General features: G+C 45.8%; 1 protein-coding gene across 4 annotated transcripts in view; it reads right to left on the bottom strand.

The window, feature by feature from the left end:
- The window catches only part of KLHL29 (kelch like family member 29), a 388888-nt gene that overhangs the window by 30830 nt on the left and 342030 nt on the right, over positions 1-16028 (bottom strand). For all 4 annotated transcript variants that reach the window (XM_082755983.1, XM_082755984.1, XM_082755982.1 and 1 more), the window contains 2 exons: positions 4651-4849; positions 1927-2109 (listed from right to left, as the gene is read on the bottom strand). In XM_082755983.1, coding sequence (XP_082612109.1) covers positions 1927-2109; positions 4651-4849 — 382 coding nt within the window. The remainder of the gene's footprint in view (positions 1-1926; positions 2110-4650; positions 4850-16028) is intronic.

The raw sequence follows: 16028 nt of genomic DNA, 5'->3' as shown, positions 1-16028 counted from the left end.
CCTCCTTGTATCTAATCTAAACCTACCCCTTTTTAGTTTAAAGCCATTCCTCCTTGTCTTATCCCTGCACCTCCTGACAAAGAGTCCCTCCCCAGCTCTCCTGTAGGCCCCGTTTAGGTACTGGAAGGCTGCTGTGAGGTCTCCCTGAAGCCTTCTCCTCTCCAGGCTGGACAAACCCAACTCCCTCAGCCTGTCTTCATAGGAGATGTGCTGTAGCCCTCTGATAATCCTCGTGGCCCTCCTCTGGACTCACTCCAACAGGTCCATGTCCTTTTTATGTTGCAGACTCCAGAGCTGACCGCAGCACTCCCCGTGGAGTCTCATGAGAGCAGAGCAGAGGGGGAGAATCACCTCCCTTGATCTGTTGGCCACACTGCTTTGGATGCAGCCCAGCATATGGTCGGCTTTCTGAATATTTATATTGGTTTTCTGAAATGTTTATTTTGGTCAGTTTTAAACTTCTGACTGAAGCGTCCAGTTTAGCTACTTAGTGGGTGTCTCGCTATCCCCACTTTGAAGCACAAAGAGGTTAAATGATTTATCTGAGACCACACTAGGAGTCTGTGATGGAGCCAGGAAAAGAAATGAGACTCTCAGTTCTGTGGTTTAATGACAAACCCAGGCTTTCTCCTTGCTTTTTCGCTCTCCAAAACTATGCTATGCAGCGTGGAGTCCAGTACTTCGAGCTTGTGGGGAGTTCATTCCCACTTTTGTTGGTTCTCCTTCCCTTTTTCCTGTTTCTTAATGGTTTAGCAAAACAAAATACCATTGGCAGTCTGCTAAGTTTCCAGCCATGCAGGACTTCAGCTTTCCTATTTTATCCATCGAATACCATCAGCTCATTCATCCAGATTCAAGGAAAAGAGCTGAAAGAAGTTTTGAATTTAGGATTCAGTGGCTTTTGCCAGCAGGTAAGGCACAGTCTAAAATATCTCTACATATTGTGAAGTGCCTGAGCTAAGAATAACTACAAGTCAGCCTCTCACTAAGAGCTCCATTGAATGCTTTTGCTCCAGCTCCAAAAAGAGCATGGGTGAAAAGCATCAAGAAATAATTTCCAATCAATCCTTGGGGCCTCTATGCAGTATTAATGGAATTTAACACCACAGGCAGTGATTTTCTGTGGAAAATGCAGCGAGGGGACTCCATACAGGAAAAGACAACAGCTGTAACCCCTTACTGGTACTGCCTGGTGCATCTGTGCTCCCAGCTCCATCATCAGCTCGCACACATCTGCACCTCCCTGACCAGGATCCTCTCTTCATCAAAAAACGTCCACTCTGCTGCCATCAGTTCAAGCCATCGCCTGGTGGGAATTCCTTTTTGCCTTCCAGCCAAGCAGAGGTACCACAAGACTGTGAATAACCAGACTCTGCGATGCTGCAGGCGCAGAGCAGACAGCTACTTTGGGAGTTAAAGCCTTTTAGGGAGCGTGGTCTCAGTTTCATTGAAACTAAGAAGATTATAGGGCTAGTGACTACTGTCAAAAGAGAGGTTTCAAAAACAAGTACACAAAGTGAATGCTCCTGTAAGCAAATACTGTAAGTGTAGGTCACATATTCAGTAGTTCAGCCTGTCTGTCTCAAATTCCATAACCCACCATTTAGACTCAACTACAGCCAATATTTTAAATTGTGTTACTATGGCACTGAAACCTCTTTGCATGCTTGATGGTTGTCGGACCTCTTTTCTTCATGTTGCAAACGCAAAATATTGCTGTTGACTGCTTTGAGGGAATGCTAACGTGGCAGAGAAATGGAGAATAATGACAGCAGGGAAATCCCTTGTCCCTTTCCCAACCTCCCCTCCCACTTGTCTGTTATTTTTTTAATTTATTTTCCCGAGAAGCAGCACATCCTTCTTTGTTTGCACTGCCTACGTTGTAAGGAGGAAACTTTCTCCCAGCCCAGTGTATTTGCTGCTCACCTGAGAGATAAATGTTGTCTCCAGCGCTGACCACGCTGAAAAACTCCCGATCATAGAAGGGAAGGCTGGCCAAGGGGTACCACTTGTTGTTTTGAGGATTTAAGCAAGTGACTGCTGTTAAAGCTCGTTGATTCATGCCAATCATCTGACGACCTCCAACTAAGACTATCACCTCAGCTACACCTAGGATTCAACAAGCAAAACAGTATTTAAAAAATGTGACATCTCTCAAACAGGCAGGAGCCTATCAAAAATACTCAGCAATCTGGGCAGTTTTAACTTGTTGTATAGATATTATATAAACTGTCTTGGGCTGTGCAGTTAAACGAGGAAGGGTGAGAAAAAAGGGAGTACGTGTGGGGAGAGTGGTGGGTGAGGAGCAACATGCAAGCATCCTAGGGATAACTGGGGACATAGTGTGTCATCTGGATAAAATTCAAGGGGGAAAGAAACTAAAAAAAATATTCCCTGTAAAGATGCCCATTGACTTCCCCAGTCTTTGGGTGAGACACACGTATCAAATCTTCGTTCCACTAAAGAAAATGGGAATTTTGTCAAGGCTTGTGACATCAGTGAGCTTGGCCTTTATCCACATAAAGGATGTTTGGGCTTTAACCTAAAGGTGTTCTCACACAGCTAGCATCTGCAGATTTAGCCTATAGTGATATTTCTTCATCATGATTTTCCTTCTCCATATGGACAGTTTGACCTACAGCACACAAGGTGTACAGCAAGCCAAATTCTCTGCTGGTACAAATGGACATTTTGCCTCCCAAACCTTTTGGACAAAAGTTTTGTAATGCAAATCTCGGCATTTTTTCACTTCCACTTTACTCCTAGCCCAGGCTACGCTGAATCTGAGCTGAAACTCTCCCCAGACTTGGCCTTGCAGTGGACTCCAACGATGGGTCACAGTTTAATTCTCAGGTGTTTTCTGGCTCTAGCCCCAAAGTACTGGGGATAGTTTGGATTCAGTGCTTAGCAGAAGTGTTAACATCTCTCCGTGGCAATTGTAAGCCTTGGTGCAATTTGTTGCCAGGAGGGGTAGGCTCAGAAACAGGTTCATGAGACCATGAGCTGAAAGAAATTGCCACCTCAGGAGCTGTGCTTGTGGCAAGACCCATTGCTGTGATCTGTTAAGGTGCCCAGTTCAGAGACAAGTGCATGCTGGCAGGGGGGTCAAAAGCCCAGAAGTGAGCCTGCCAGCCAGAGAGATCAGGAGGTGCAGCACTGAGCAATGCTTCTTTACAAGAATGGATTATCGTCATTCTTCATTAGCTTTTAAAAAATACATATTTGTGTCATTCCAACAAGGTTACTCTCTTACAAGTTATTAAGTGGAAGTGCTGTACGGTTTTAAATAAATATTTCTTGGTAACAAGAGATCATTATTTTTGCGACACACGAGAAAATCTAATCACCTGTGCGAGACATAACTTGATTATAATCAATGACCTCGAGAGAGCGTGCGACATGCTGCAGTGAGTCCACAAAGGGTGTTTAGAGATCCTTTGTGCCTCCATGAATGCCGTTGATATGCAAAATAACATGATTCTATATAATTAGACTCTGACCTAAAAAACTATAATCACCCTCTCTTACCCCGCGAGAATCACTTTTCCCTCATCAACAAGCTTCTGGAAATGGTTCACATTACACCTACAATTTTATATACATAAAATAAGCACTTTTCAAAAATCCCTTCAAACATCACACCATTAGTCGTCTTCAATGAAAGACTTTTTAGGGTAGATTGTTATTGAAAGTCCTCTACACTTCATCCTTCTGAAAGGTGCCTTGATGAGAGTCTCCAGAAGCGGTGAATGATGTAGTCTGATATGCCATCTCGGTGCCACATTAGCATTAGTGGCAGCTTGTGACAGAAAGTTTTTGCCTGGCTTTGTGAATGTACTAAGAAGAGGCAGAAGTATCGGTAGCGCATTAAAACAATTCACCGACTTCATCTGACTCCTGGAAGTAGTTTTGATATGGTATTTGTATCACTGTTCAACAAATATTTAGGATATTTCTAACACTACGTGATACAAGCTCTTCTGGCAAATTGGGCACTTTTTTTTTTTTAACATGTATTTTTCCCAAAAGTAAAATATGTGCATTCCTCAGATGAGAAACTTTTTTTGAAGCATTATGGCTCTCCCTAGCTGCTGGGATTTTTTAAAGGGAATATATCCTGTGTGATCCATTTGTTTTGGAGGCAGCAAACGGCCTGAACTGGTACCTGCAAGACTGAGGGTATGAAAATAATGTATTTACACAGGGCTGTGAAAGTGAAGCTGTTTTATGAATATTAATCAGCTGCTACCTGCAAGAGGCCGGATGGCAGAGAAGCAAATGTTATCGTTCACCTGTTCCTGCAGCTAGAGAAGTGAGGCACGGAGGGCAGTGGGGGGATGTCAGTGTGCCTCACTGTCTCTGCCAAAGCTAATAATTCATACAAATTAGGCTCCTTTTAAATCTAGTTTATGGAGTGTACACCTAAACTCCCACATCTGACCCTTGAGAGAGGCTCCTCAATGCTTGAGCAAAGCAGAAATGAAAAATGGAGCTTGAGGTTTCTCCAGGCTCAAACAGGAGAGGGAGTGAAGGGAAGCAGCCAAGGTCTGTGGTGCATCCCTGGGCATGTCCTGGGATGTCCTGGCCATGCCCAGGTGCAGGAACTTGTGGCCCAGTGAGCTGGTGTGGCCAAAGGAAGCTTTGCTTTACCTGCAGAGAGCCTGGGTCGGGTCCTCGGTGTCTGCATCTCCTGTCGGGCGTGTGGCAGCATGTGATAACGCTTGGCCTCGTTCACCAGATCCCGGCAGGCCTCCGAAGACTTTATCAACTCCTCGTTGTCAACAACGTTCAGCAGATAGCTGGGATGGATGAAGGGGAGGCGCACCACTGCCAGCAGCTCCGCGGCGTACTGCAAAGAGGGGAGAAAAATCAGCACACTGCGGCCTTTGTTCAGCCGCTTGGCATCTCCACCTCCTCCATTGCAAATGGTCCCCTGCCACCCAACCTGGAAACACGCTCCCTTTAGAGCTGCCCTCACCGCACAAATTTGGCAGCATGCAGTCCTGATGGATTGCCATGGATGCTGCACACGTGTGCCAAGCTGTGCTCGGCGATCGGGTAGGAAGGAGGCAATGCAGCCCTCGGTGATCCCCCACCAAGGCTGGTTTTGGTCCCAGAGGGATTGAAAATAATTCTTGAAAAGGTGGTAACTCCTGTTATATAGCGCAGTATGGACAGGGTTTTGAAATAAAAGCTCAAACTCAGGCTGGATGTAACACCTTATGCACTGGAGACATGTGGTAAGAGTTCGAGTTTTCTGAATTAACCTCGAAATGTGAGTGGAAAGCAGTACAAAAAAAAGAAAAGAGAAAAAAGTTTGGTGTTCTGGATGCGAAACAAAAGCTGGCAAATAGAGTAGATTTTAACTGTTTTTACTACATCAAGAGACTGAATAATACCATCCAATTTGCTAATTTTTTTTTAATTAATAGGGTTTATTTGTTGGTGAAACAAATCATGTACTTGTAGATTTTGGCCAAGTCAGACTCCAGAGGGTGCTATACAAATACTGTCAGTAAGTTTCATCTTCTAAATAAATACGTTAAACCTTGGAGGGCAAAGGACATCCGAGCAAATAAAGCTGTCTGTCACTGAACGTGGCTTAAAGGAGAACAAAACCTCAAGAGAGAAAACTGCAGTCGAAAAACCAAGAGCCCATCCCCAGATTATTCTTTTTATAGGTAATTGCTTATATCACAGCACAAGGCAGAGTACAGCGAGAAGCAGCGTAACGGGAAAATGCGGTCCTTGAGAAGAAAAACACACACACAGGATGCAAGCTAAGGGTGCGCAGCAGGAAACGATAATCTGTGTTAATAGATAGTCACATAACAGCGGCATCCAAAGACCCTGCCTGGGCCTGAGGCCAGGATGCAAATCAATATTCCTGAGGTCCGTGAAACCCGTCCTGAGCAACGCTGGGCACCAGCAGCATCTGCTGGCCTGCGGATGCCTTGGGTCTTCCAGAAGCTACTTGGCTCTTGCAATTTTTTAAGCAGCGGGCCTGGCCCTGTCACAAGTGAAAGCCAAAGTCACAGCAGGAGCAGGGACAGGGATGGAGAGGGTCACTGTGAGGTGGGAGAGCTGCTGCCAGGCTCCTTCCTGGTGCTGGCCAGGCAGGTGAGGACACAGTGATGCCTGGCACCACTTCCAGGGCTTCCCTTTTACCAACCCAAGTTGAAAACGCAGGCTTAATTTGGGAAGAAAACAGAGGATTTTTCCTTCTAGGGGAAATACACACTGCTTTCCTGCCCAAGAGCTGTGTCAGCCTGGTGTGAGCTCAGTTAACACCAGCACGTAACCACCCATGGGGAGCTGGGGAGCTGAACCCTGCTGTGCTGGCAGGGACAGGACAGCAGGGAGCCCATTGGGGTCACAGGGTGATTTTAGGTAGGGCACAGGGGATTTAGGCCTAGCCACCTTGCTGCCGCTGGGTGCTAGAGAAGTGATGCAAAAGGCAGGGAAAAACATCAATGCTCCTCTTCTGAAACAAATCTCAGGTGAGCAGAGAGCATCAGTTCCTCTCTGTTACCTCCGGTGTGGCACATGTGGCCGGGGCTGTGTAAGGCTTGAGGTCACTCCATCAGCCTCCAAGCCAGGGAAGAAGGGACTCCTCTCTTTTCTCATGCTGAAATCCATTTCTAAGGTGCTCGAAAGGAGGTGAAACGGCTGCTCTCCTTCCCCAGAGTCACAAATGTCAGGCACTTGGCTGCAGGTATTGTAATGTCATTAAGCGGTAACTTGTAGGAGAGGGAGCAGTGGACATATGGCAGTGGGTGGCAAAGCTCTGATTGCAGGAAGCGCTTTTTTTTTAAGAAGGTTGGGGGCGTTTAACCTTACAAGGGAGCCAAGACGAAACGTGGAATCGGGACACGGGAATAATGCGGGTAGCGGGTGCATGGGGATGAGCCAGACAACCCCCCGCGGGGAGGTTAATCCCCATCACAGGCTGCTTAGGAAGCAGAAAGAGCTGCGACAGGGCGGTTTAAATAACGTTGTAAAACACACACAACATGCAACCACAGAAGAGCAAGCAACTTCCCTCGGCGCTGTGGGACATCCCAGAGCTGCTCCTCAGGGAGCAGCCGTAACACAAAGAAAGACAAAACACAAAGAGTCCTGCTGCTAAATTAGGATGTGTGGTCTGACGGGCACCAGGATGGCCCAAAGTTTGGTTTAAGATCTGGAAGAGAGCAGGGCTGGACCATTCCTTGGGGCTGTGCAGCACGAATGCCCCCTTTCCCCTGTTTCCTAGAATAAACGGGGCATTACCGCTGAGTTAGCACGGCGAGCTCTTCCTCACACTCACCCACCTTTCTTTAATTAGATAAATGAGAAAATGTGATACTGTTCTCTCCTTTATTCCCCCTCCCTCCTCCTTTGTCTGAGCTCGTGGCTTATTTTGAAGGAGAATAGTAATTAGAACATGTTGCTTCCTTTCATCAGCTTGAAAGTCAATGTCACATATCAAAACCCAGGTCGCTTTTCACTCTTATGTTCCCCCCTGCACAAACAGCAAGAAAAAGCTGTGTGTGTGCGTGTGTGCACACACAACCACGTGCAGCAGCGATTCGGGCTCATTGCTGATGGCATTAAGGGTATGCGGTGTTTTTTACCAAGGGATTTGAGGAGTATGTACCATCACACTGTCTCTAGAAGAGAGGAGAGGCTTTTATAAACCAATGGCTTCTCGCACCAGCTCTTTTAAGCACTATAGTCAAGGGTGAATTTCATTTAGCCTCACTGATTTAAGAACATTCAAGTGATTTAGGCAATCAGCAGCCTTTTTCTTTTTGGATTCTCCCTCACGATAGCTTCCTAGCTCTGTTAGCTATGATTGTATTAAATATCCTGCTACTATTATCCTTTTCATTTAAGACTAGAATAAGCACTGTAAAGCATTTCAACCTTCTTACCATCTGTTATTTGCTCTCCATTCTCTCTTGTCTTTCCGGTGTTCCTTACACAGCTACGAAACGTTGACTCTAGCTACTGATGGCGCTATTTTTCATTAAAACAGCAAAATACCTGCACAGGGAACTTTGCCAAAGTCTGGAGACCACAGCCTCCACTCCTTGGAGTCACAGCTCGTGCCTGCAATGCTGAGGACAGTTTCTTCTCACTACTGCGCTGCAGGTGCTGGCTGGATGAGCAGAAATAGTTCTTATATCTTGGCTGGGAGTCACTTTCAGCTAGTCTACAACCTGCATTACACACTGGGGTTAAGCACAGAATATTAATGGCCCTTTCTGGCCTAAAACTGGGAGCCATCAGCTCATAGACATGGGAGACCATGCCTCCGGTGCTATGAAAATAGACACTGTTATGCAAAATGTAATGAATAGATTGTCTGAAATGCTAGGGAGGTTTTTGAGCAGCTTCAGGACCAGCTTTTCAGCTGATGCAAACCTCAGCATAGCTTCTGTTGGACCAAGGGTGCTGCTCAGGGTTTTGCACCAGCAGATCTAGCCTGTAAATCCACTGCTGAGCGGTGATGAAGCCGGTCTCCTCCACTGTCCTGTGCATGGCCAGGGTGATCCTGCACATGTGGAGGCATGGACCAGGCCTCCACTGCCACATGAGCAAAGGCTTTTTGGGAAGTCACTGGGGCCTTGGTAGAGCGGTGACTTTGGAAAGATGCCCTGTGGCTTCTTAAGGCACCTATGGCACTGATAACAACTTCAGTGGCTGAACAGAAAGCAGTGTCTTCAGCCAGACTGCAAGCACAAATGCATTTCATAAGAAATGGGAAAGAAAAATCTTAGAGGAGATCTTATCTTCCCCTAATTACCTAACCATTTGGGGTGAGATCCAGCTCTAGATTAAACTCCTAAGTAGGTACATACATGCACGCATTTACTTGTCAGCTAGACATGTGTAAACGCACGTTATAATTAATAGGGATCTAGCCAACACACTCAACACAGTCCCCAGAGCAATCCGAGCTGACTGAACGCATCACGCACCAGGGGAAGCAGAGAATATCGATGTCCCCTTCTGGTCTAAAACTGCGAGCTATCAGCTCCTGGGAAAGGGATAGCATGCCTCGGACTGTGCCTCGGACCATGCCACATTAAGATGTCTGCAAGGAGATGTCAACCCAAAGTGGAGGGTGATTAATTCACCTGTCTGGTGGGAATTTCTGTGTCCGTTTGCCCTGGGCGCTGTGCTCGGAAGGTCGCAGTCACTCTACAAGAAAGCCTCAGTGTTATCACTGGGTGAATGTTAACTGGGAGAAATATAGGATCAATACACTTCGCTATAGCTTGGAGTAGACCTTTAAAGATGTTTAGGCTTTCTCTGATAATCTGTTCATTTTCGTACATGCAGCTACTCCCACCTTGGCAAGGCAGGCCAGGGCTTGACCAAAATGGATTACAAAACAGCTGAATGCTGTTTTCATTCCTTGCTTGGTACTTTGAATGAGGACATTTACTTTGTTAAACTTTTTGTGGCATTTCTTCTCCTACTAATTACATAGGTACTATGAACACTTGCTTACAAGTGGGCTTTATTCTGCTCTCTTGTAATTCTCAGCTACAAAACCCTCTTCAGTATCACATTAAAAATAATCTTTTTATTCTCCAGTCTCTGATCCAGCAAAACCCTCACAGGTATTCTCCAAAAGGACTCTCCGTGTACTCCTTGCATAGACTTGGGCTACGAGAGCATACAGTTTGTTTTAAAAGGAAATATGTTTACTGCTCCAGAGTCAAATTTCCTGCTCCTTAAGTGTGACACTGGAAAGCTCTCAAGATTTTTAACATTTTTGAAGTAATGCCCAGAGAGGTTAAAATAATGTTTCCCTTATGCCTTATAACTCATCTGTCTCTCTCACTTACTGCTCTTCCTACAGAGGTCCCTTTGTGCTGTCTGCCTAAAGAAACACGCTTCAGCCAGAAATACAAATAAAGAGGTTCCATTAGCCACGATGGGGTTTTGCTCCAATAAAGTGTTGTTTCTGCTCTTTATGCATAATCTCAGCCTTTAAAACACTAGAAAGAAGGAATATATTCAGTCCATACAAAAAAAGGTGAGGAGACTTATGTTATCCCCCATACAACTGGATTCAGCCTCTGACAGTGGGGACCTTCTCGCACTGACAAAGCCACTGGGAACAAACCTGAAGCAGCACCGGCTCCCTGCTGAACAAAACCCCTCCAGGTGTGAAGATATTATCTGAAGGGGCTCTAATTATAAAACAAACAGCATGCCCACCCCACAGTGGGGTGCTGTGCCTCCATGCTCCAGTGAGTGTTGGAGCTGTGGCTGCTGAGCCAGAAGATGCTAGAGCGGCTCCAGCCTGGTGCTGTGCCAGATTCCCCTTCTCAGAAAGCCTTTTGGGCTGTGTTTCTGTGGGCTGTGTTTTCATGGGCTGTGTTTTCATGGCTGTGCTGTGCCGATTGGTAATTAGGGTGCTTGCTTTGATGTATCTAACCCCTGGGGATTACACAGGCGCGCTCTGTTTCCAGTAACCCCTTGCACATTCCTACCTCCAAGGTCACGTCCAAACCCAGCCTAAGCTCTCGGCTGTGCTCGGTATGTATTAATCACCCGTATTGACTTCTTGGAATTGCAGCTTTGCCTTCAGATTAAGCCAAAAAGGCTGGCAGCATGGCAGTTGAGAGCCTCATAATATCATGAGATAAACATGTGGCAAAAAACCTGGTTTGCAGGCGCTGGGCTCACACAGGGACTCGGCAGGGGGACGCCACATGTATAAATCCGATGCCTAGCAAGAAGAAAAGAGCAGCCCCTCTGTCTTCCTGAAATCAGGTTTCAACGTGACATCTTTATGGCAGCACAGCTGACTAAACACTGTAATGTCATCAGTGCCGCATAACGGGAACTGCTGTCCTCTTCTCCAAACTGTTTGCAAAGCAGCACACAGCTAGGTATTTCCAGCAGTAATATGATGAGAGTTTTTTCTTTAAATGCACAGGCAGATAAATCATTAATTCACTGCAGCTGGAATCTACCTGATAATAAGGCTTAAACCCCCTCCATTTTTACCATCTCGTTGACTATCATCTGTCACATGAACACCCTAAATTCCCCCGAAGGTTTCTACAGTGGTCACTGGCATTTGCTGTTCAAACACCTGTATGCACACAGATGCACCACAAAAGCAGGCTGCAATTAAATGGCTGAAGCTTGTAAGATGCTTACCAAAGCCAAGTAAACTCCTGATACATACAGCCCTACAATTCACATGCAAGAATGCCCTGAAATGCTTCTTGGCTACGGCGCAAGATGATTTTGTTTCTGGAGGTTCTTGTGCTGCCCAGGGGAACACAACTGGGTCTCTGGTGAGGAGCTTTTTGTGTAGGTATGTTTTTGCAAGGCCACTGCTTTGGCAAGAACTGAAAAGTATTCTGCAAAAACACTGGAAAATAAGTTGGAAAAGTCACAGAAATTAAGAGATAGCGGGGTCTGGGAGAGGGGAGCTCCCCAAAATAATTTAAACTCTTTAGAAATAATTTAGTAAGTTTTAATTCGAGGGTAGCCCTTTAAAAAATTAATGGTTTAGTACAGGAGGAATTTAATGAACTGCAAATTACACCCACACCTTCTTTGTGGGTCTCCTCTGCTTTTTTATGCTGCTTCTTCCTCCAATGTACTGCGAAGCACATGTTCCTACACTGATTCTGCTCCTGCTGCTCCCTTTTCTTCTCCCTCTCTAAGCCCATACGGGCTCTGAGTGTGTCTGACTGCCACTAGGAAAAGCTTCATTTAAATCTGAGCTCTTTGAGCAGCCTGTCCCTGTGAAATCACAGTGGTTACCGCTCATCCCTTGCGTTTTTCACTTTCAGAGAAATTGGAGCTTCTTGCACTTTCATTATGGCATCTTTTTGAATTTGTCTGCTCTTCCCACAAATGGATTTCAAAGCATTAGGGTAGTCTGGGCTTTTCAAAGGAGCCTAATTGAACCATAATAGAGTGTTAGTGCCTAATTCACTTAGGCTCCCTTGGAAGCCATGCCATTCATACTTATTCCAGCACTGCTTTCCCGAAGCTTAATGCCCTTAAGTATATTGATTGATCAATTAATTTCCTGTTATGATGAATTTCAGTGATCTGTACGTGCTGGCATCAGGTATCAGCATTTGAACAGATCATTACCTCCCTTTCGCTATAGAACAGAATCGGGATTGTCCTTTTTCCTTGTCTGATTCTTCATAGTCTGGAACCATGTTGGTCTTCTGAATAACTTTGGAGACTCTTTAAAATTTGCATGGTAAATTATGCCACCATCTTAACACCTTAACTGCAGACCAGGGATCTTCCATTCTCTCTCTCTGTTACCCACCTGCTTCTCCTCTGCAGTTTCTTGCCTCCTAGCTGTCATTCTTTTTAACTGTCAAAATAGAGCTCATTGGCATTTTTAACATTTTTGACATAAATCCTCTCCTCCTCTCCATCCTTACCCTCACTGCTACAACAGAGTGCTTTCAGGTGGGCTTTGTGTTTGCTCAGACTGATTTGCCTCGTCTCAAATTCATCCCAGTGGTCCCACTGTTGTCACACCTGCCTTGTACCCCTTCCAGGCAACTCCTCTCCTTTGGGCTTCAAACACTCACAGACGTTTATCCCTCTTTAGCTGTCATTAGGCCAAGTCATGCATATTCACATCTTTTAATCTTTTTTTCTCACATCAGTTCCTTCAGTCATTTAATCATTTGTGTTGCTCTTCTCTAAATTACCTCCAATTTGTCTACGCATCTCTGGTTCTCAGGCACCATGAAGATGCTGTTTAGACAAATCTGCCTCAGAGGACACAAGTTCATAGAAAGCTTTTTTCATGCTTTTACGGTGGAGACATTTCATTTTGCTGCTGGACACTGCAATTTCAAAAAAGGGTTTGCAAGTGGGCACGTGATTTTATCCATGCAGAGTGCAACAGAAGATGACTGCCACTCAGCCAAGCCTCTGCTTTGTCACTCAGGGCTGCAGCACCTGCCTCTCAGCTTTGTGAGATGTTTGTCCTCTCCTCACGTCTTGTCCTTCCTCGGGGGGTGAGAGAAGCTTTGTGCAAGTGGGCTCCTTGTTTCGCCAGGCTTTCTGTTATTAGTAAGCATGTCGCTACGTTTTTTATGTTGGAGATAAGAGATATAATTTTGGACTTGGAGCAGGAGGTGGGAAAGTTTCCAACAAGCTTTGGTGTGTCAGGGCTGTGGGCGGGCTGCAAATTGGTGTACATCTAGCACCTTCACATCTTCCCCATCCCATGCTGATGCTGGGCACAGCAGCAGCTCTGTGCACCTCCAGGGGTTGTTAGTGGTGGTGGAAATATATCTCATTACCTTCTGGATCCTCCCAGCAGCCCACGCAGGAGGCACCGCTTCCCTCCAGCTTATGGCGTTAGCAAGGGGGGCAGGAGCCTTTGGTGGTGCTGGGATGGCTCAGTCCATGATGGTTTTCGGGCAGTAAAGCCTCCATTACACAACACATTTTTTTTTTTGCATGAGTTTGCTGGAGTCGCAATAAGCTTATCAAGGCGATAACTGGTAGGATAAACCCTACAATCTTGTCCATCAGTCAGGAAGGGGAGTAAATAGAAGAACAGTAAATTCAGCTCTCCCAGACGTGTCAGGCGGCTGCAGGCTTCCCACTCGGTGACAAGCAATCAGGAGGAATTCCTGCGACCAGCGCTCTGCGTCTGCTGGCACAGGAAATTACCCAAGTATTCAAGACCTCACATCAGAGGCTGCTTCTTTTGGTGAGACTGATTTGACACAGCCGTGCTACCAGCAGTGCTGGAGGAGCTCCATAAACGTTCCCGTATGAGCTGGCTGTGCTGCTATTTACCAAACCTTAGCCTAACACACACGTCATTACCTGAGCTGCCTCTCTGTCTTATGCAGATGGATCAGGAACCTTTGAAGCTCTGTTAACTCTCTTTGAAACTAGTCCTGGGTGCTGTTTCTTTGTAACGCCACAGAGCACTTTTACAAGCACCGTAAGACTTCACACGAGCACAATTTGCAGCATTAGAAGTTGTCCAGAGTGTAGTTTTTCAACTCGCCTTGCAAAACAAACCCTGATTCCTTCCCTGCCACTGCACTCCGGCCTGATGGTGAAAGATTAACAAAAGCAAAAAGAATTTGATACCTGAAGAAGAGCTTTTAGAAATGCACAGAAGCAGAAGGAGATGTGACTCAGTGCACCTCCGTGAGACCTTTCACTGCTTGTGCCAGAAGCCTGCCTTTGGGAGACTTGCTGAGCTTGGGAGAAGCTGTGAAAGAGGCACTTAAATCACCTACATCAGAGCTATCAAGAAGAAAAAAACCCATAATGCGAGGACAGAGCTTGGCCTGTCTGGTGAAGGCAGACAGGGAGATAGGAAGAAGGTGTGGGCCCTGGAAATCCAGACCCCGAAAGACTGAACAGCCAGCATGGCCTGTGGAAGAGAGAAATAAAACCAGAGCAGGAATCTGAGGAGAGCAGCAGAGCAGGACCAATGTCTTACCCAGGTGGGCTTGGGGCGGTTGCAAATCATGGCTAAAAGTCAAAATATAGAACCACAGCATCACAGCATGGTTTGGGTTGGAAGGGACCTTAAAGCCCATCCATTCCCAACCCCCCTGCCCTGGGCAGGGGCACCTCCCACCAGCCCAGGTTACCCAAAGCCCCATCCAACCTGGTGGCCCTTGCACACCAACCACAAATTTCCACTCATCATCTCTGTCAGAAATAAGGTTATTTAGATCTGTCTTTCTTCCTATCCGCCCTCAGAGCTATTTGTTTCTGGGTTCTGAAAATGCAGAAGTTGTTATTGCAAAGGTGGTGTTTTTCATGGTAAGTATGAGTTCCTACTTTTAGAAAATAAGTACCTATTTAACTAAGAGCTTTATAATAGATCAAGTGCACAGAGTTAAAAAAAACAACAGTGAGAGCTACTGTCTGAAGAAACTAGTTTATTGGTAGGATTGGACATGAAAATAGTTATCTGCTTGGTATCTTTAATATTAATTTATTCAAGACCCTCATCTCTGGATAAATATGAATTAAAAATTAAAAGCCCTTGTAAAGTAATGCATGAAACCAAAGCACCACAGAGAAATTTGGAGAAGCAAATAAAACTGCCATCATAAACTACAAAGGCGCTGCAGAAAAAGGAGAGGAGGGAAGGCAACTTGGAATTGAAACAAAAAACAGACGAAAACCAACCCAACCGCGAGGCAAAAGCAAGAGAGGAGGGGATGGCAGCGGTGGCAGCAACGAGAGGCGGGAAAGAGAAACCACCACTTAAAAAAATAAATTCATAACATCACCGCAGCAGGGCACAGAAGGAAATATTTAAACCATCAATTTTGAAAACACAACCCCAGACCGCCTGGTGAGTGACACCTTCTGTTTGCACCAGGCAAACAGACTCCTGCCGCAAGGATCTCGTGCTTCAGCCCCTGGGAATAATCCCCGAGTTTGCATTAGGTTCGGAGCTCAGAGCTGCTCGTAGCTGACTGCTGTCATCAAACTTTAAGCAATCTGGGAAATACTCTGTGTTTTTCAAGGCCGGTGAGAGCCAAAAAGCAGTCCATTTCAGTAAATCGATGATGTCGTGTAAATGTTTTAGGCAATAACAATATTGGGTAATATTAAATGGCATCCCTGGCACGTGCACGAGGTGGATGGGGACCAGCTGTTCCCCAGCACAGGATCCCCTGCTCCAGAGAGCAGGAAAGGTGTGGAGAAAACCCCTTTCCAGGACTGGCCAGCAGTTCTGGTCTCCAAAAAGAGAGATTTGGGGTTCAGGCTGCCACCCACACAGACCAACTTACAAGAGCTTCAAGGAATCACCAGGGAAGTCCTCTGGTCCCCAGGACAATTGCCACCATCAAACAGTCTCTGCTTTTAGCACTTGTCTGGAGACAGTGCTGGGTAAAGCAAAACACTTCGTTTCTTGAGGCAAGGGCAGACTGCATAGCAGAGATGGTTGAGGAAACACTGACTAATAAATATATAACACCCAAGGGGCTTTCTAAGCAGCCAATAAAAATACAGAATCCTTTTTTATGTACTGAAGT

Source organism: Aythya marila, assembly GCF_965140915.1.
Source record: "Aythya marila genome assembly, chromosome: 3".
Classification (NCBI taxonomy): Eukaryota; Metazoa; Chordata; class Aves; order Anseriformes; family Anatidae; genus Aythya; species Aythya marila.
This window is presented reverse-complemented; position numbering and strand designations above follow the sequence as displayed.